This window comes from Somniosus microcephalus, chromosome 16 (genome assembly GCF_052327205.1).
Source record: "Somniosus microcephalus isolate GS21.2 chromosome 16, FLI_Smic_1.0, whole genome shotgun sequence".
Taxonomy (NCBI): Eukaryota; Metazoa; Chordata; class Chondrichthyes; order Squaliformes; family Somniosidae; genus Somniosus; species Somniosus microcephalus.
Genome location: NC_141002.1, coordinates 99,031,164 through 99,052,599, shown reverse-complemented (window position 1 = coordinate 99,052,599; position 21,436 = coordinate 99,031,164). Strand labels below are relative to the sequence as shown.

Below are 21,436 nucleotides of genomic sequence, written 5' to 3'. Positions count from 1 at the left end.
GCTGTTTGTGGGAGCTTGCTGTGCGCACATTGGCTGCCAAGCTTCCTACGTTACAACAGTGACTACACTTCAGAAAGTACTTCATTAGTTGTAAAGCACCTTGGGTCGTCCTGAGGTCGTGAAAGGTGCTATATAAATGCAGGTCTTTTTCTTTAAATCTCAATCGTAATATACAATTGCGTATTTACTAATGGTGCAAGAACAGTTTCACGGAGCCTTGACAACCACATATGAAGCAGAAAAACAACCGAACCTTGGATCTAATTAGTAATGCCAGGAACAAATGTTGTTCTAAGCCACAGTTTTAATTGGTTTAGCAGCATTGGCCAATCTCTGATTCAAGTGCCAAAGGAGATTTATTCTTCTGCTTTTTTTTTTAATTCTCCCATTTTTTAAAAACTCCTCCCTATTTAAAAAAAAAAAAATCGGGTATCACAGAGCCAATCCACATGCGTGCCTATCATCAGCTCTTTTTATTATTCGTTCCTGGGATGTGGGCGTCGCTGGCAAGGCCCAGCATTTATTGCCCATCCCTAGTTGCCCTTGAGAAGCTGGTGGTGAGCCTCCTTCTTGAACCGCTGCAGTCCGTGTGGTGAAGGTGCTCCCACAGTGCTGTTAGGGAGGGAGTTCCAGGATTTTGAACCAGCGACGATGAAGGAACGGCCGATATGTTTCCAACTCAGTGACTTGGAAAGGAACTTGGAGGTGGTGGTGTTCCCATGTGTCAGTTTGCCAGTGATTGACACGAGAGTCTTTCACTGAGATTGGTAGTTCATTCAACAACAACAACAAGTTGTATTTATACAGCGCCTTTAACGTAGTAGAACGTCCCAAGGCGCTTCACAAGCAATTAGCAAACAAAATTTGACACCGAGCCACATAAGGATAAATCAGGGCAGATGATCAAAAGCTTGGTCAAAGAGGTAGGTTTTAGGGAGCATCTTAAAGGAGGAAAGAGAGGTAGAGAGGTTTAGGGAGGGAATTCCAGCACTTAGGGCCCTCGGCAGGACCCCACCCCTGCTGGGTGTGCACATTCCTAAAATGAGCCCTGTATGTTTGAAGATACATTCTGTCTGAACTAAAAGTCCCTTCGCTCTTTCTAGTGGTCTGCAGGAAAAACCTTGACAGTACAACAGTGACGATCCATGGCAATGAGATCTACTGCAAGTCCTGCTATGGGAAGAAATACGGTCCGAAAGGCTACGGGTATGGACAAGGGGCCGGCACTCTCAGTATGGACAGGGGAGAAAGGCTGGGCATCCCCGTTCAGAAGTAAGTGTTGCCGTGCCAGTGACTGGGATTTAATGTAAAGGCGGGGAGGAGGGGGGAGCCTGCGAATGCACTGCAAGCCCATCAGCATCTGAAGAGAGAGAGAGAAGTGCTCAATGTTTTCGATGTAGACACTTGGGGCAACCTTTCACTGCCGGCCGCCTGCTTCTCACCATTTTCGGGATGTGGGCGTCGCTGGCAAGGCCGGCATTTATTGCCCATCTCTAGTTGCCCGGAGACGGTGGTGGTGGGCCAACAATGTGGCTTCCTAGACCACTTCAGAGAGCAGCTAAGGTTCAAGCACTTTGATGTGGGACTGAGTCACACATATGCAAAGATCGGGTAAGGACAGCAGGTTTCCTGCCCTTTCCCCACATTACAACAGTGACTACACTTCAGAAGTACTTCCCTGGCTATAAAGCAGTTTGGGATGTCCTGAGGTCATGGATTAACCAAAAGTACTTTTGGAGGAAGAAAAAAAGCCAAGCCTCATCTGCCCTCTCAGCAGTAAAAGATCCCATGGCACTGTTTCGAAGAAGAGCAGGGGAGTTATCCCCGGTGTCCTGGTCAATGTTTATCCCTCAACCAGCATCACTAAAAACAGATTATCTGGTCATTTTCAAATTGCTGTTTGTGGGATCTTGCTTAGAAACATAGAAAAATAGGAGCAGGAGTCGGCCATTCTGCCCTTCGAGCCTGCTCCACCATTCAATATGATCATGGCTGATCCTCTATCTCTATACCATATTCCTGCTCTCTCCCCATACCCCTTGATGCCTTTTGTGTCTAGAAATCTATCTATCTCCTTCTTAAATATATTCAGTGACTTGCCCTCCACAGCCTTCTGTGGTAGAGAATTCCACAGGTTCACCACCCTCTGAGTGAAGAAATTTCTCCTCATCTCAGTCCTAAATGTCCTACCCCGTGTCCTGAGACTGACCCCTCGTTCTAGACCCCCCAGCCAGGGGAAACATCCTCCCTGCATCCAGTCTGTCTAGCCCAGTCAGCTGTGTGCAAATTGGCTGCTGCGTTTCCCACATTACAACAGTGACTACACTTCACAAAGTACTTCATTGGCTGTAAAGCTCTTTGGGACGTCCTGAGGTTGTGAAAGGTGCTATAGAAATGCAATTCTTTTCTTTCGCATTCACTTGCACTCTCACCAATGGACTGGAAATTTCCTTGGGGGGGGTTCTGACCAGCCACGGTAACTTTAGCGGGGACCCGGAATACACGTCTATCCGGGGGTTCCGCTGATCTTCCGCCGAAGTTACGTCGGCCAATCGGGAGAATCTCGAGGAAATTTCCGGTGGTCGTGTCACGCCAGTGTGCGGTGTTGCCATTTTTTTTTTTAAGCACTGAATTCCATCTTGTTCTTATCTAGATCTGTACATCGAAGTGTATTTGTTTACGGTACCATTGTTGCACAGTTCCGGTCTCTATTATAAAAGCAATATTCAGGCGTTGGAGGAGGCGCAAAAAAGATTTACAAGCATGATACCAGAACTGAGGGGATGTAATTATCAGTAAAGACTCGGCAAAGACTCTTTCCTCTGGAAAAGAAAAGGCTGAGAGGTGACCTGATAGAGGTTGTTAAGATTTGAAAGGGTAGACGTAGACGTAGAGAAGGTGTTTCCACTTGTGAGGAGACCAAAACTAGGGCCATCAATATAAGATCGTCGCTAATAAATCCAATCAGGAATTCAGGAGAAACTTCTATACCCAGAGAGTGGTGAGAATGTGGAACTCGCTACCACAGGGAGTGGTTGAGGCGAATAGTATCGATACATTTAAGGGGAAGCTGGATAAACACATGAGGGAGAAAGGAATAGGAGGATGTGTTAACAGGTGAGATGAAGAGGGCTGGGAGGCTAATCAGGAAGGCCAATGGAATCTTGGCTTTTATTGCAAGGGGGATGGAGTATAAAAATAGGGAAGTCTTGCTGCAGTTATACAGGGTATTGGTGAGGCCACACCTGGAATACTGCGTGCAGTTTTGGTTTCCATATTTAAGAAAAGATATACTTGCTCTCGAGGCGGTTCAGAGAAGGTTCACTCGGTTGATTCCGGAGATGAGGGGGTTGACGTATGAGGAAAGGTTGAGTAGGTTGGGCCTCTACTCCTTGGAGTTCAGAAGAATGAGAGGCGATCTTATCGAAACATATAAGATTGTGAGGGGGCTTGATCGGGTGGGTGCGGTGAGGATGTTTCCACTGATGGGTGAGACTAGAACTAGGGGGCATAATCTAAGAATAAGGGGCTGCCCTTTCAAAACTGAGATGAGGAGGAACTTCTTCACTCAGAGGGTAGTAAATCTATGGAATTTGCTACCCCAGAGAGCTGTGGAAGCTGCAACATTAAATAAATTTAAAATGGAGATAGACATTTTCCTAGCAGATAAGGGAATTAGGGGTTACGGGGAGAGGGCAGGGAAGTGGACGTGAGTCTAGATTCAGATCAGCCATGATGCTATTGAATGGCAGAGCAGGCCCGAGGGGCCATATGGCCTACTCCTGCTCCTATTTTTTATGTTATGTTCTTATGAGGCTCGTGTGGAGCATGAACACCGGCACGGACCCCACACAACACAATAGCAAAATACTGAGGATGCTGAAAATCTGAAATAACAACAGAAAATGCTGGAAACACTCGGCAGGTCAGGCAGCATCCATGGAGAGAGAAACAGAGTTAACGCTTCAGGTCTGGGACCCTTCATCAGAACTGGAGAAAGCTGGAGATGTGACGGGTTTTAAGCAAGTGTAGGGGCAGGGAGAGGGGGGAGGGGAGGAAAGAACAAAAGGGAAGTTCTGTGATAGGGTGGAGGGCAGGAGAGATTAAATGTTGCAAATGGGAATGGCAGAATCTTCAACAGCTGCCATGTGAAACAATGGGGGCTGAGGTTCTGGTCTGAAATTGTTGAACTCGATATTGAGTCCAGAAGGCTGTAAAGTGCCTAATCGAAAGATGAGGTGCTGTTCCTCGAGACCAGTCACAGACCAGTTCGGCCGCATGGCCTGTTTCTGTGCTGTACATTCTATGTAATAACTGTGGTACAATGGAGTAGCCAATGGCAACAGCGACCAATTGGGAATGGGATGGAAGGAATGAGCTGTATCGACTTCACTCAGCTCTGTTTGTTTAACTCCGCAGTCCACAGCCTCACCGGGCAACAACCAACGTCAATACTTCGAAATTTGCCCAGAAGTTCGAGGGCGTGGATAAGTGTTCCAGGTGCGGGGATTCTGTTTACGCAGCGGAGAAAATAGTCGGTGCCGGAAAGGTGAGGCTTTGATTGTCTTCATGTAATAAATGGAACAAGTCTCTGCCAGAAATTGTAGCGAATTACAACGCATCTTCCTTTGATGTCAGCTGTGGCTCAGTGGGCAGCACTCTCTCTCTCGCCTCTGAGTCAGAAGGTTGTGGGTTCACAGTCCCACTCCAGGGACTTGAGCACATAATCTAGGCTGACACTCCCAGTGCAGTACTGAGGCAGTGCTGCACTGTCGGAGGGGCAGTACTAAGGGAGTGCTGCACTGTCGGAGGGGCGGTACTGAGGGAGCGCCGCACTGTCGGAGGGGCAGTACTGAGGGAGTGCTGCACTGTCGGAGGGGCAGTACTGAGGGAGCACCGCACTGTCGGAGGGGCAGTACTGAGGGAGCGCCGCACTGTCGGAGGGGCAGTACTGAGGGAGCGCCGCACTGTCGGAGGGGCAGTACTGAGGGAGCGCTGCACTGTCGGAGGGGCGGTACTGAGGGAGCGCCGCACTGTCGGAGGGGCGGTACTGAGGGAGCGCCGCACTGTCGGAGGGGCGGTACTGAGGGAGCGCCGCACTGTCGGAGGGGCGGTACTGAGGGAGCGCCGCACTGTCGGAGGGGCGGTACTGAGGGAGCGCCGCACTGTCGGGGGGCAGTACTGAGGGAGTGCCGCACTGTCGGAGGGGCAGTACTGAGGGAGCGCCGCACTGTCGGAGGGGCGGTACTGAGGCAGCGCCGCACTGCCAGAGGGGTGGTACTGAGGGAGCGCCGCACTGTCGGAGGGGCGGTACTGAGGGAGCGCCGCACTGTCAGAGGGGCAGTACTGAGGGAGTGCCGCACTGTCGGAGGGGCTGTCTTTCAGATGATACCGAGACCCAGTCTGCCCTCTCCGATGGACGTAAAAGATCTATTTGAATCTTGAAAAGTTTAATTAACCCCCCAGCATCCACAGACTTTTAGGGGGGGGGAAGAGTTCCAGATTCCCATTCATGAGTTCAAATCCAAGTTGCAGAATTTAATTGGGTATATCTGGTAATGTATGTGCTGGTGCCAGGAGAAAAAACAAATGATAAAAGCTGTTGGATTGTTGTAAAAACTCAACTGGTTCACTAATGTCCTTCAGGGAAGGGAACCTGCCGTCCTTAACCGGTCTGGCCTACACGTGACTCCAGTCCCACACTCTATGGTTGACTATTAATGCCCTTAGGGTAACTGGTGGTGGGCAATAAATGTTGCCGTGCCAGCGTCACTCATGCGAAGAACAAATATTTAAAAAGAGCACTGTACTCTGAAATATTCTAGCCTGCATGAGATGCCTTTTAATTCTAAACATTTCTAAACCATCGACAAATTGCTGAAACTAATGACAGAAGAAACCTCGATCCACACCAAGTGAGGGTGGGGCGGGAGGGGAAGATCCAGCACATTCCCTCAAAAGTAATTGAAATTTTACAAGGTCAAGTGGAACGCGCTGCCTGAAAGGGCGGTGGAAGCAAATTCAATCGTCCTTTTCAAAGGGGAATTGGATAAATACTTGAAGGGGAAAAATTTGCAGGACTTTGGGAGGAGTGGGACTGATTGGAGAGCTCGTTCAAAGAGCCGGCACAGGCACGGTGGGCCGAATGGCCTCCTTCTGTGATGTACGGTCCTTGGTGAGTTTACTGTGTGTCCGCTGCTGTGTTGTAAACAAATTACTGTAAAATTCATCAGGATTTCTTCAAAAGAAACCGAAATTGGGGAATCGTTGGAATTCAATCTACGAGCTAAAATAAAACAATTGGTAACTTGTACACGTCCTTGGCTTATTTTAGGTGGAGGTGGAGAATTTTGGTTGCGAGGGGTGGGGGGGGAAACGGAGAGGCCAGTGAGGAGCACCTCTTTTTTTTTGGGAGGGGCGGGGAGCGAAATATGAATAAGGAAAGGACTTGCATGTATATGGTGCCTGAGGTGTCAGCTGGGGCTCAGTGGGTAGCACCCTCGCCTCGGAGTCAGAAGGTTGTGGGTTCAAGTCCCACTCCAGGGACTTGAGCACAAAAATCTAGGATGACACTCCAGTGCAATGCTGAGGGAGAGCCGCGCTGAGGGAGAGCCGCACTGTCGGAGGTGCCGTCTTTCAGATGAGACATTAAACCGAGGCCCCATCTGCTCTCTCAGGTGAACGTAAAAGATCCCATGGCACTATTTCGAAGAAGAGCAGGGGGAGTTCTCCCCGGTGTCCTGGACCAATATTTATCCCTCAACCAACATCACTAAAACAGATTACCCGGTCATTATCACGTTGCTATTTGTGGGAGCTTACTGTGCGCAAATCGGCTGCCGCGTTTCCTACATTACAACAGTGACTGCACTTGGAACAGTGCTTCATTGGCTGTGAAGCACTGAGACGTCCTGAGGTGGTGAAGGACGTTGTACAAATACAAGTTCTTTCTTTTGCTTGTAAATTTCAAGCTCCAGGTCTTAAGTGAAATACATTAAAAAATATATTTTAAGTAAGTCACTGTTGCAACGTAGGAAGGAAAGAGAGACAAAGTCATTGTGCCAGTTTGATTGTGTGGAGCGATTCTTTTACCCGCCGATTGTTTCTCTCCCATTAGCCGTGGCACAAGAACTGTTTCCAATGTGCCAAGTGTAGGAAGAGTTTGGAGTCGACCACAATGACGGAAAAGGAGGGCGAGATCTACTGCAAGAGTGAGTGTGTTTCTTTTGAAATAGCTGCATGGTGTAAAAGTTTTTGCGCCAGGGACTCAGTGCTCCCTTTAGTACTCTCAATACTGTGTGCGCTCATTTTTTTTCCTATTTCAAAGCCGGTGGGCAGGCTGCGCGGGAGCTGCAGAGCGCTGCTCGGTGGCGAAGCTTAAAGGGAACATTGCCGGTGTTTGCAGTGGGGGGGGGCGGGTGGGAGGGCAGGGCAGGCACAACTCACTAAAAAAAAAAAACAACCAATCAAAACAGCCGACACACTCTGGCCTGGATTTGACACCTTTACCCAATCGGAGGACGGCGAGGGTGGGACTTCGCCCTGACCCATTTTCCCGGGTCGACGGGGAGGGGGGCATCATTGCCGCTGAAGGACGGGCTCTCCCGTAGGATGGCAAAGGCGCTAGGATTGTCCCGGCGTCTCCAGGAATTGAAGATTAATCTCCCGGACACTGCTGGGAGCAACCACCCGGGAGATAAAAAATTGTGTTTTTAAAACGTTGTTTGAACACTTTCACTTCTTAGCTACAAGAATATTGGAGATGTGGGGGGAGGTAGGCTGTTTGAGTAGGCGGGGCATTTGGAGGTCATGTGATGAACCCCCCAGGAAGACGACCAATCAGAGCTGGTGACCACAGCACTCAGTGGGGGGTCCCTATTCCGAGGGGAGCGGGTGAGAAAAGGAGCAGAAAAGCTCCAAGGAGGCAAAGACTAGAATACAAGGGGGTAGAAGTTATGCTGCAGCTGTACAAAGCCCTGGTTAGACCACACCTGGAGCACTGGGAGCAGTTCTGGGCACCACACCTTAGGAAGGATATATTGGCCTTGGAGGGAGTGCAGCGTAGGTTTACCAGAATGATACCCGGACTTCAAGGGTTAAGTTACGAGGAGAGATTACACAAACTAGGGTTGCATTCCTTGGAATTTAGAAGGTTAAGGGTTGATCTGATCGAAGTTTTCAGGATATTAAGGGGAACAGATAGGGTAGATAGAGAGAAACTATTTCCGCTGGTTGGGGATTCTAGGACTAGGGGGCACAGTCTAAAGATTAGAGCCAGACCTTTGAGGAGTGAAATTAGGAAACACTTCTACACACAAAGGGTGGTAGAAGTTTGGAACTCTCTTCTGCAAATGGCAATTGATGCTGGATCAATTGTTAATTTTAAATCTGAGATTGATGGCTTTTTGTTAACCAAAGGTATTAAGGGATATTGGCCAAAGGCGGGTATATGGAGTTAGGTTGCAGATCAGCCATGATCTCATTGAATGGCGGAGCAGGCTCGAGGGGCTGAATGGCTTCCTCCGGATCCTATGAACATGGACTTATTTTTTTGTTTCCCAGCCACTGAATGGGGTCAAGCCCTTAAATAAAAAGGGCAAGAAGGATGGGAGGAGGCTGGTGTGGAGCATAAACACTGGCATGGACCTGTTGGGCCGAATGGCCTGTTTCTGTGCTGTAAATACTATGTTGGGCTGGAGGGGAGGGAGCAATGCCCATTAAGTAGATAATGCATTAAAAATTCTGGGGTGTTGGTAAATTTTACAATACTCAGAACAACCCGGTCTTTGTGGCATTAAAAAAGGGTTTATCACACCACAGATGAACAACAACCTGCATTTATATAGCGCCTTTAACGTAGTAAAACGTCCCAGGGTGCTTCACAGGAGCGCTAATCAGACTAAATTTGACACCGAGCCACATAAGGAGATATTGGGACAGATGACACAAGAAGCTTGGTCAAAGGTTTTACGGAATGACTAAAAAGGAGGGAGAGAGCGGTGGAGAGGTTTAGGGAGGGAATTCCAGATGGAATACATTGTACAAATCATTGAGCAACAGTCGGGTCCCCGTCACCTGACCTGCTGTGAGCAATGCCATGGGAGATCTGCCAGCGTTGCTTAAAAATAATGGCCTGCCTCATTAGAAAGGTGTCTGAACATTAAACCTTTAACCCCAATGTACAAAGGGCCGCTTACTTCCTGCCATTTTGCATTAAGGATCTTGACATTGATCTCGGATAGTTTTGACTTAAATTTACTTTGCCTTTTTATCACTTCCCTTCCACAAAAAGAACATAAGAATTAGGAGCAGGAGTGAGCCATACGGCCCCTCGAGCCTGCTCCGCCATTCAATAAGATCGTGGCTGATCTTCGACCTCAACTCCACTTTCCCGCCGGATCCCCATATCCCTGGATTCCTCCTAGTCTCCAAAAATCTTATCGATCTCAGCCTTGAATATACTCGACGACTGAGCATCCACAGCCCCCTGGGGTAGAGAATTCCAAAGATTCACCCCCCTCTGAGTGAAGAAATTTCTCCTCATCTCAGTCCTAAATGGCCGACCCCTTATCCTGAGACTGTGACCCCTGGTTGTAGACACACCAGCCAGGGGGGAAACAACCTCTCCGCATCTACCCTGTCAAACCCTCTAAGAATTTTAAACATATATTTTACACATGTTCCTGTTCAGCTGTGATTAGAGGAAGGAAATGGGAATAATTCCCAGGCACCTTGACCTGTTTCAGGAGCTTCCTGCAGTCTGGACTTGTAGATAGACACAGAGAAACCCTGATATTCTATCTTCCTCCACAGGATGGCGCAGTCACCCGCAATTATCATTGGCCCAGAAATGCGGGTCTCCACGGGTGAGTACGCACAGGGTACTCGCCCGTAAGCCCAATGGAAGTGCCGGTTTCCTGCATGCACTGCGTATGCGCGGGAAACTGGCACTTCCAATCCCCTGAAAGCAGGGGTTAAGAGGTTGAACGCGTGCGCGGGAGAGGCTGCGCGTGCGCATCGAACTTAGGTTTTTTTTGCAGCTTTTCCTGCGAGGGTAAGTCTCCAGAAGTTACACATTTGAAAAGCAGGCATAAGGTCTGCTTTTTACAAGGTAAGTGGTGAATTAATTAAAATTAAAACATTTTTAAATACTTTAAAGCAAGGTAAGTTTATTTTTAGCCCCATTAGAAAATAAAATTATTTTTTTCAAAAATTTAAATTATTGTTTAAAATAGTTATTTCATGTAATTTATAGATTATTTAAAAAATGTGATGTTTTTTTAAAATGTATTTGAAGATTTAGTACTGTTTTGGGGCCGTAGTATTTATAACTTTTCACAGCTCTTCCTGCCAATCTTATGAATGGAGCATTCCCTGCTCCGATTGGCTCCCCATGGCCCACGTGATCACAGGGGACGCATCGAACTAACTACGCCCCTGGGATACGCAAGCACTGCGCGCCGGCAGCTGGACCAGGCCCCGGATCGGAATCCCACGCGGGCCCACAGCTCAACGGCCGGAGCGCTAGGTAAGTGCCGGTCGGGGGCTTGCACCCGCGGGAAGCCCCCGACCCGAATTTCTGGGCCAATATTACAACAAGCCTCCTTATTTTTCCTTGCTCCAGAGGGGGCACTGCAGCCTCTCTCAGGCTGTTACAACAAACACCACTAAAAGACTTCCCTGAAACTCCTCGGGAAAGTTCTACATGTCTTCAAGGAAGCAGGGGGAAGAGCCAGTTACACCCGGGGCAAGCGGGTGTCAAAAGATATATAGAGCCATGGTTAGACCCCACTTAACAGTGACAGCAGCTTGCATTTATATAGTGCCTTTAATGTAGTAAAACGTCCCAAGGCACGTCACAGGAGCAATTAACAAACAAAATTTGACACCGAGCCACGTAAGGAGAAATTAGGACAGGCAACCAAAAGCTTGGTCGAAGAGGTAGGTTTTAAGGAGCATCTTAAAGAAGGAGAGAGAGGCGGAGAGGTTTAGGAAGGGAATTCCGGAGCTTATGGCCTCGGCAGCTGAAGGCACGGCCGCCAATGGTGGAGCGAGGGAAATCGGGGATGCTCAAGAGGGCAGAATTGGGGGAGCGCAGAGATCTCGGGGGGGGGGGCGGCGGACGGAGGAGTTGTGGGGCTGGAGGAGATTGCAGAGATAGGGAGGGGCAAGACTATGGAGTGAACTGAAAACAAGGATGAGAATTTTAAACATTTTAAGAGCACTGTGCACAGTTCTGGTCTCCATATTACTGGAGAAAGTGCAAAAAAGATTTGCTAGGATGATACCAGAACTGAGAGGTTATACCCGTCAGGGAAGATAGAACTGGCTGGGGCTCTTTTCTCTAGAAAAGAGAAGGCTGAGGGGCGACCTGATCGAGGTCTTCAAGATTATGAAAGGTTTGATAGGGTAGACGTAGAGAAGATGTCCCCACTTGTGGGGGAGGCCAGAACTAGGGGCCATCAATATAAGATAGTCATCAATAACCACTCAGTCTGGTATCATTCTAGTAAATCTTTTTTGCACCTCCTCCAGTGCCTCTATATCCTTCTTGTAATATGGAGACCGGAACTGTGCACAGTGCTCCAAGTGTAATCTAACCAAGCCTCTATACAAGTTTAACATAACTTCACTGCTTTACAATTCTATCCCTCTAGAAATGAACCCCAGTGCTTTTTTTTTTAATGGCCTTGTTAATCTGTGTCGCTACTTCTAGTGATTTGTGTATCTGTGCCCCTAGATCCCTCTGCTCCTCTGGACCATTTAGACACTTGGGGGGAGAAATTCGATATCGCCCCATTTGGGGCGCGATTATCGGCCGGGCGCAAAGTTTAGCGCCTGGCGCTAATTATTGCCTCCGACTGCAAACTTGGCTTCTATCGCCCCTGGAGGTGATTGGAGCACTAAATCAGGCGCTGCACACCTGTCTTAAGGTGCTAATGCCGAGGAGCGCTGGCGAAGCTCATGTGATGTCAGTCAGCAATGGAACACAGACACACTGGCGCCGGCCAGTTCTTAAAGGGGAGGGTCGATCTTGCTCTCCATCCACACCCTGCTCATTGCAGCCTTGAATCTCGGCCTGGAGAGACCTGTACATCAAATCTGTTGGCAAGAACAATGGAGAGGCCCAGGGAAAGAGCTGAGAGTGCAGCCCCCCATAGTCTCTTCTAAATCGATGCAAGGAAGGTCAAATCAAAATCAACCTGCAAAGTGCTGCTCAATACCCCAAATTCCTTCACACAGCGTCTCTCTCTCTCTCAGAATGTGTGGTGCAAAAATGTCGCTGACAAAAAAGGCAGGAAGCGGCCGCCTTTAAATAGCGCTCCCCCAGTCCCTTCCCGACTGCAAAACGCTCCCCTCAACCTGTTGTTGCTAGTGGCAGGTGTTAAGGCAGGGGACGCCACTCAATATCCGGTCCGGGGCGTTGCACGCTCGACTGATGTCACGATCTGCGGGCGCAGGAGATTGTGGCGGTAGTGTTTAGCGCTGCCGCGAAATGTCTGGTCAATTTTGCGAGCGGCGCAAACATCGCTGCGCCCAGGCTCCGCTAGTTGCTTTGCGACCCATTAGTGCTCTCTTAGGGCGCTAATGGGAGGCGCAAAACAACCGAATTTTTCACCCTTATTTTCCTCATTTATATGCATTTTTTAATATATTTTTTATATCTGCTATCTCTTCCCTAACTTTTAACATGCATGGCTGCAATCTAACCAGACCAGGGGTTTTATCCTCTCTAAGTTTGATTAGTTTATCAATTACCGCCCCCCCCCCCCCCCCCCCCCCTTTCTATCTTGAATATCTTTTTGGATCTCTTTTAATGTCACGTCCACCATGTGGGTCTCCCTGGTAAATACTCAGGCAAAGTAATTATTTAATATTTCTGCCATTTTGCTGTCATTACCTGTGAGGTTATCGTGTGCATCCCTTACTGACCCTATCCCTATTCTGATTTTTCACTTGTTATTTGTGTTTTTAGAATACTTTACTATTTCTTTTTATATTCCTTGATAATTTAATTTTGTAGTTTCTCTACCTTCCTAATTGTTTTTTTTTACTTCTTTCCTAATCTTTCCGTATTCCCTTTGGTGATCTCCTTTGTTGTCTATGTACTTAGTGGGTGCCTTGCTCTTTTTGGCTAGTTTGTTCTTGCTTTTTAGTGGGATACATTTCTCCTGGACTCTGTTGATCACCGTTATAAATGTTTCCCACTGCTGTTCTTCATTGTTTGTCAGTAATTTTTTTCAGTTTATTTTCCCTAGTTCCAATTCTCATCCCCTTTAAAATCAGCTTTTTCCAATTTATTACTTTGGTCTTTGTCTTACTTAAGTCCTTCTCCATCTTTATCTTAAACCGTATTATGTTGTGATCGCTATTACTTGGATGTTCCCCTTCACTTACTTCTCTTATCAGTTCTGGTTCATTTCTCATTACTAGATCCAGCAGGGCTCCCTCTCTTGTTGGGCGGTTTACATACTGGGTAAAGAGGATAAACTTGGTGCCAGGGTAAAGGACATCTCCTCCGGGTTAGAGAAGAACTTGGAGTGGGAGGGGGAGGATCCAGTTGTCGTGGTCCATGTAGGTACCAGTGACCTAGGTAGGACAAAGAAAGCGGTTCTGCTGAGAGAGTTTGAGCAGCTAGGGACTAAATTTAAAAAGCAGAACCACAAAGGTCATAATCTCTGGATTATTACTGGAGCCACGAGCAAATTGCCATAGGGTCAATAGGATCAGGGAGATGAATGCGTGGCTCCAAGATACATGTGGGAGAAGTGGGTTTCGATTTGTGGGGCACTGGCACCAGTACTGGGGAAAGAGAGAGCTGTTCCGTTGGGACGGACTACACCTGAACCATGCTGGGACCAGAGTTCTAGTGAATCGAATAACTAGGGAGGTAGATAGGGCTTTAAACTAAATAAGGGGGGGGAGGGAGGGTCCCGGTAGAGAGAAATCTAGAATGCTAAAGAGAAAAGACAAGGAAGCAGTGCAGGAAAGTGATTGGGGTAAGGATAGCCGGATTGTGTCAGGAAGGGACAGAGCGTACAAACAAAGGAGTGCACGAACAAATAGGGTCCGGGTAAGAAAAAATGATAAGACAAATAGGGCCATAGTACAAAAAAATGTTAAGATGTCTAAAAATGTTAAAAAGACAAATCTAAAGGCACTGCATCTGAATGCACGAAGCAGTTGTAATAAGGTAGACGAATTAACAGCACAAATCGATGTAAACGGATACGATATAATTGTGATTACGGAGACATGGCTGCAGGGTGATCAAGGCTGGGAGCTGAATATCCAAGGATATTCGATATTTAGGAAGGACAGGCAAAAAGGAAAAGGAGGTGGGGTAGCCTTGTTAGTAAAGGATGAAAACAGAGCAATAGTGAGAAAGGATATTGGCTCAGAAAATTAAGATGTAGAATCAGTCTAGGTGGAGCTAAGAAGCACCAAGGGGCAGAAAACATTGGCAGAAAACAACAGTTGCCTATAGGCCTCCACACAGTAGTGGTAATGTAGGGGATGGCATCAAACGGGAAATTAGAGATGCACGTAACAAGGGTACTACAGTAATCATGGGTGACTTTAATCTACATATAGACTGGCCAAACCAAATTAGCAATAATACTGTGGAGGATGAATTCCTGGAGTGTGTACGAGATGGTTTTTTAAACCAGTACGTTGAAGAGCCAACTAGGGAACAGGCTATCCTAGATTGGGTATTATGCAATGAGAAGGGGTTAGTTAATAATCTTATTGTGCGGGGTCCTTTAGGGAAGAGTGACCATAACATGATAGAATTCTTCATTAAAATGGAAAGAGAAGAAGTCCAATCCGAAACTAGGGTCCTAAATCTAAACAAAGGAAACTACGATGGTATGAGGAGTGAGTTGGCTATGATAGATTGGGGAGCTTCATTAAAAGGCATGACGGTGGATAGGCAATGGCTAACATTTAAGTAACAAATGCATGAATTACAACAGTTATACATTCCTTTCTGGTGCAAAAACACAAAAGAAAAGCGGCCCAACCATGGCTAACAAAAGAAATTAGGGATAGTATTAGATCCAAAGAGGAGTCATATAAAGTTGCCAGAAAAAGTAGCAAGCCTGAGGATTGGGAGCAGTTTAGAGTTCAGCAAAAAAGGACCAAGAGATTGATTAAGAGGGGAAAAATAGAGTACAAGAGTAAACTTGCAAGGAACATAAAAGTGGATTGTAAAAGCTTCTACAAGTATGTAAAAAGAAAAAGATTAGTGAAGTCAAATGTAGGTCTCTTACAGTCAGAAACGGGTGAATTTATAATGGGGAACAAGGAAATGGCAGAGCAATTAAACAACTACTTTGGTTCTGTCTTCACGGAAGAGGACACAAATAACTTCCCAGAAATGCGAGGGAACAAAGGGTCTAGTGAGATGGAGGAATTAAAGGAAATTAGTAATAGTAAAAAAAAATAACGCTGGAGAAATTAATGGGACTGAAAGCCGATAAATCCCCAGGGCCTGATAATCTGCATCCCAGAGTACTAAAAGAGGTAGCCATGGAAATAGTGGATGCATTGGTCGTCATCTTCCAAAATTCTATAGATTATGGAACAGTTCCTGCAGATTGGAGGGTGGCAAATGTAACCCCACTATTTAAAAAAGAAGGGAGAGAGAAAACCGGGAACTACAGACCGGTTAGTCTAACATCTGCAGTAGGGAAAATGCTAGAGTCTATTATAAAGGATGTGATAACAGGACACTTAGAAAATATCAACGGGATTAGACAAAATCAACATGAATTTATGAAAGGGAAATCGTGTTTGACAAACCTACTGGAGTTTTTTGAGGATGTAACTGGTAGAATAGATAAGGGGGAACCAGTGGATGTGGTGTATTTGGATTTTCAGAAGGCCTTTGATAAAGTTCGACATAAGAAGTTAGTGTGCAAAATTAAAGCACATGGGATTGGGGGTAATATACTGGCATGGATTGAAAATTGGTTAACGGACAGAAAACAGAGTAGGAATAAATGGGTCTTTTTCGGGGTGGCAGGCGGTGACTCGTGGGGTACCGCAGAGATCAATGCTTGGGCCCCAGCTATTCACAATATATATCAATGATTTGGATGAGGGAACCAAATGTAATATTTCAAAGTTTGCTGATGACACGAAACTAGGTGGGATTGAGAGTTGTGAGGAGGATGCAAAGAGGCTTCAAGGCGATTTAAACAAGTTGAGTGAGTGGGCAAATACATGGCAGATGCAGTATAACGTGGATAAATGTGAAGTTATCCACTTTGGTAGGAAAAACAGAAAGGTAGAGTATTATTTAAATGGTGATAGATTGGGAAATGTTGATGTACAAAGGGACCTGGGTGTTCTTGTACACCAGTCACTGAAAGCAAACATGCAGGTGCAGCAAGCAGTTAGGAAGGCAAATGGTATGTTGGCCTTCATTGCAAGAGGATTTGAGTACAGGAGCAAGGATGTCTTATACAGTTGTACAGGGCCTTGGTGAGACCACACCTGGAGTACTGTGTGCAGTTTTGGTCTCCTTACCTAAGGAAGGATATACAGGTGCACTATCCCTTATCCGAAACCCTTGGGACCAGATGTTTTTCGGAATTCGGAATTTTTCGGATTTCAGAATGGTATTCAGAATCAGTATGTAACACCCTAGCAGGGGTCTGGGCAGCACCCCGTAAGCAAACACATTAATATTTCTGCAGCGAACCTTATGAATATTCACACTGAGTGGGATAAATAAAGACTATAAATAGTATTACAGTTTATTTGTACAGTAATAATTTGGTAAATTAAATAGTGGGATAAATATAGACCATAAATACTCTAGTTACGCTCCACGAAAAAACTTTCGGTTTTCAGAAGTTTTCGGTTTTTGGAAGTGCGGATAAGGGATAGTCTACCTGTACTTGCCATAGAGGGAGTGCAGCGAAGGTTCACCAGCCTGATTCCTGGAATGGCAGGACTGTCGTATGAGGAGAGATTGGGTCGACTAGGCCTGTATTCACTAGAGTTTAGAAGAATGAGAGGGGATCTCATTGAAATGTATAAAATTCTGACAGGGCAAGACAGACTGGATGCAGGGAGGATGTTTCCCCTGGCTGGGGGGGGTCTAGAACGAGGGGTCACAGTCTCAGAATAAGGGGTAGGACATTTAGGACTGAGATGAGATGAAATTTCTTCACTCAGAGGGTGGTGAACCTGTGGAATTCTCTACCACAGAAGGCCGTGGAGGCAAAGTCACTGAATATATTTAAGAAGGAGATAGATAGGTTTCTAGAAACAAAAGGCATCTAGGGGTATGGGGAGAGAGCAGGAATATGGTACTGAGATAGAGGATTAGCCATGATCATATTGAATGGCAGAGCAGGCTCAAAGGGCCAACTCCTGCTCCTATTTTTCTGTTTCTATGAAAGGAGTCCTGCTCACATTGTATAAAACTCCACTCCCTGTACCGCTTTCGCTACCTCCTCTTGCCAGTTTAGTTGGGGTTAGTTAAAATCTCCCATGATTATTATTCTATGTCCTTTACTCATTTCACATATTTGCTTACACATTTCTTCCTCCGCCTCCTTTCCATTATTAGGGTGGTCTGTAGTGTGTACCCCTATTAGCGTGATCGATCCCTTATCTTTAATTTCAATCCACATGGCTTCTGTTTCTAACCTTCTGTTAGTTATTTCCCTTTTGTCTACTGCCATTGTTATCTCTAATTAGTACAGCTACCCTACCTTCTTCCCTCCCTTTACTTTCTGATTGTCATAACCTGCAATATTTAGTTGCCAGTCCTGTTCTTTCTGGAGCCATGTTTCAGTTATTCCTACTACATCTGGTTCCTCACTACGCTATTATTGCCTCCAGTTCCCCCGTTATATTTTGGAGGCTGTGAACATTGCTGTGCAGGCAGTTTAACGTGTCTTTAATAGTTGTCCCTTTTACGTTATTTTTTAACAGTCCTTTTATACTTCTGTTCTGTAACGGTGTTTGTTCCCTGACTGTTTATGTTACCTCTTGTTCCTTACCTTGGTCTAACCTTTACTCTCGGCTCCTATTTCTTTTATCGTCAGACTTGTGTTATTTTCACCAGATCCCTCCCAGCCGTCCAGCTGTTAGTGTAATGTCCTTTCGTTGATGGTCTCGTTCACTTCCTTTGAATGCTTGGCATGGACTGCTCCTTTCTTCACCAATTAAAGTGTTGCGAAGGTCTCTGGCAGACGTTCTCCCTTCTCAAAAGAATGTGTCGTCAGCTGAAGAGAATTGCAGTCACTGCACAACCTCGCATTCCTGTCCGCTGTGGAAGTCCTCTCGTCTGGGTAGCTTTCTACTCTTTGCTCCTTTTCATTCCAGAATGATCAGCCTGGCGGGGAATTAACAACAACAACTTGCATTTACACAGCGCCTTTAACGTAGTAAAACGTCCCAAGGCTTTTCACAGGAGCGATTATCAAACAAAATTTGACACCGAGCCCCATAAGGAGATATTAGGACAGCTGGCCAAAAGCTTGGTCAAAGAGGGTAGGTTTTAAGGAGCGTCTTAAAGGATGAAAGAGGGGTAGTGAGCAATGTGCCCTCAAAGCTGCGCAGCTGTGTGGATGCGCAGTGTCTGTGAGGTCCCGCGCAGGTCGCTCACCAGCTTTTGCATTGTAAAAAACGAGCGTGAGCAAGATTTGAATGGGCCCACGCACCGATTAAAAAAATTACAGGGAGCATTGGTAGAGAGGCGGAGAGGTTTGGGGAGGGAATTCCAGAGCTTTACGGCCTTTGCAGCTGAAGGTACGACCGCCAATGGTGGAGCGATTAAAATCGGGGCTGCTCAAGAGGCCAGAATTGGAGGAGCAACTTTTATGTGTGTTTGTTTGTGTAAAATTGTTCTTGGGATGAGGACGACACTAGCTAGGCAGTATTTATTGCCAATCCCTATTTGCCCAGAGGGGCATTAAGAGTTGAGCACAGAGTGTGGGACTGGAGTTGTATGTAGCCCTGACTGGCTCGTGTTGGCAGGTTCCCTTCCCTGAAGGACATTAGTGAACCAGTAGGGTTTTTGCAACAATCCGGCAGCTTTCGTGGTCATTTTCATGGTTAATTTTGAGTATATTCGAGACTGAAATCGATGAATTTCTGGTCACCTAAGGGAGTCGAGGGATTGGGCGGGAAAGTGGAGTTGAAGTAGATGATCAGCCATGATCTTATTGAAAGGTGGAGCAGGCTCGAGGTGTTGAAGGGCCTCCTCCTGTTCTGTTTTCTCCACAGATGCTACCTGACCTGCCGAGTTTTTCCAGCATTTTCTGTTTCTTCTAATGTCCTTTATTTTGACTTTTACATTCCCCTTTTTTGTTGTTGACTCATTTGGATCTCTTTCAGCCAACCAGGATAGGGGGAAGCTTTTTAATAAAGTTTCGAGCTGCGTTCTGTCAAGTTTGTTTTAAATTAAGTTGTAGTTCCCTCTTACAATCCACTGTCAATCTGGAATGTTTATGTGTGAGTGTGTGTTTTTTTTCTCTCCTCCTCGCAGGTTGCTACGCCAAGAACTTTGGGCCTAAAGGATTTGGATTTGGCCAAGGTGCCGGTGGCCTTGTACACACGCAGTAACGGCCGCTAACAAGAGCTCCCCGTACGACGCTCAGAAACGAGTTAGCCCGGCAGTACACAGCACCAGGTGTCGGGACTTTCAGTTAGCTGATATAATCTCTCCCCTAACTACAGCGAACATCACAGCCAGATGGATACAGCACCCAGAACTCTTAAGGTGGTCACCAGGCAAATTTACCAGCGTGGCGTTTATTCGAAATTGCGCCACCTCTTCTAGTTTACTGGGTGCAAGTGGGGCAATTGTATTTCCATTGAATCTACAACACTCTCTCTTATATATACGAGCACACTTTGAGGCAATAAAGGTTTTTTTCTCCCTGGCATCACTTACGCTATTCTTGTGAATTTCTTAATTCTGATTAGATGGCGGAATATAATAATTTTAGCTTTTTAGCCAGAAATGGAGACGGAGAAGTCAAGGAAGGGAAGAGTCGGAGATGGACCATGTGAAGGTGAGGGAAGGGTGGAAATTGGAAGTAAAGTGAATGAACTTATCTAGTTTAGGAACATAAAGGCCATTCAGCCCCTTGAGCCTGTCCTGCCATTCAAATAGATCATGGCTGATCTTTATCTTAACTCCATTTACACACCTTGGTTCCGTAACCCTTGATACCATGGTATAACAAAAATCGATCCATCTCAGTTTTGAGATTTTTCGGTTGACCCCCAGCCTCAACAGCTTTTTGGGGGAGAGAGTTCAAGATTTCCACTAACCCTTTGTGTGATGAAGTGCTTCCCGACATCACCCCTGAACAGCCTGGCTCTAATTTTAAGGTTCTGCCCCCTTGTTCTAGACTCCCCCCACCAGAGGAAACAGTTTCTCTCCCTCTACCCTATTGAATCCTTCAATCATCTTAAACACCTTCTGGCCTCAACATTGAGTTCAGTAACTTTAGATCACCAAATCAAATCAACTTTTATTGTCATTGTTAGTGCACAAGTGCAGTACAACGAAATGTAGGCTTGCGGCTCCCGAGAGTGTACATTTAGATTAAGACATTTAAACATTCAACATACATTTGGCTTGTAATACATTAACATAAACATAACCATAATAAAGTGCATTGGCAGATGTGCAGGCTTTAGAGTTTATTTGTGGCGTTCAGTAGGATGACAGCCCTGGGAAAGAAGCTGTTCCTAAATCTGGTCGTACGGGTGCGAATGCATCTGTAGCGTCTCCCAGATGGCAGGAGGGCGAACAGACTGTGGCTGGGGTGGGTAGGGTCTTTGATGATGGACCGTGACCTCGGTAAACAGCGTTTCTGGTATATGTACTCCATGGTCGGTAGCCGGGTGCCGGTAATGCGTTGGGCAGTTTTGACTACCCGCTGCAGGGCTTTCCGGTCATAGTAGCTACAGCTGTCATACCATACGCTCCCATACCATAGCCACCGCTCCCATTTTTTCCAGATAGCAGGTGTTGGTAATGGTTCTGCTATAACCATTTAAACCTCCTCTCGAGCCATCTTTTGTTTCTTCACTTGTCCCATTACCACCCCCTTTTGCCTCGCACCATCATCCCTTTTGTCATTTAATCACTCCTGCCCACCACCCATTTATTTATCATCAATTTAAGAACATAAGAAATAGGAGCAGGAGTCGGCCATACGGCCCCTCGAGCCTGCTCCGCCATTCAATAAGATCATTGACCTCAACTCCACTTTCCCGCCCGATCCCCATATCCCTCGATTTCCCCTGGAGTCCAAATATCTATCTCTGCCTATCTTTTTTGAATATACTCAACGACTGAGCATCCACAGCCCGCTGGGCTAGAGAATTCCAAAGATTCAACACCCTCTGAGTGAAGAAATTCCTCCTCATCTCAGTCTTAAATGGTCAACACCTT

At 46.4% G+C, this 21,436-nt stretch overlaps 1 protein-coding gene across 2 annotated transcripts in view; it reads left to right on the top strand.

Moving 5' to 3' along the window:
- The window catches only part of csrp2 (cysteine and glycine-rich protein 2), a 35,908-nt gene extending 15,997 nt beyond the window's left edge, over positions 1 to 19,911 (top strand). For both annotated transcript variants that reach the window (XM_086009554.1, XM_086009553.1), the window contains exons 3-6: positions 1,104 to 1,272; positions 4,420 to 4,549; positions 7,118 to 7,211; positions 19,514 to 19,911. In XM_086009554.1, the coding sequence (XP_085865680.1) occupies positions 1,104 to 1,272; positions 4,420 to 4,549; positions 7,118 to 7,211; positions 19,514 to 19,590 (470 nt within the window). In that variant the 3' untranslated portion in view covers positions 19,591 to 19,911. The remainder of the gene's footprint in view (positions 1 to 1,103; positions 1,273 to 4,419; positions 4,550 to 7,117; positions 7,212 to 19,513) is intronic.
- The last annotated feature ends 1,525 nt before the right edge of the window (positions 19,912 to 21,436 follow it).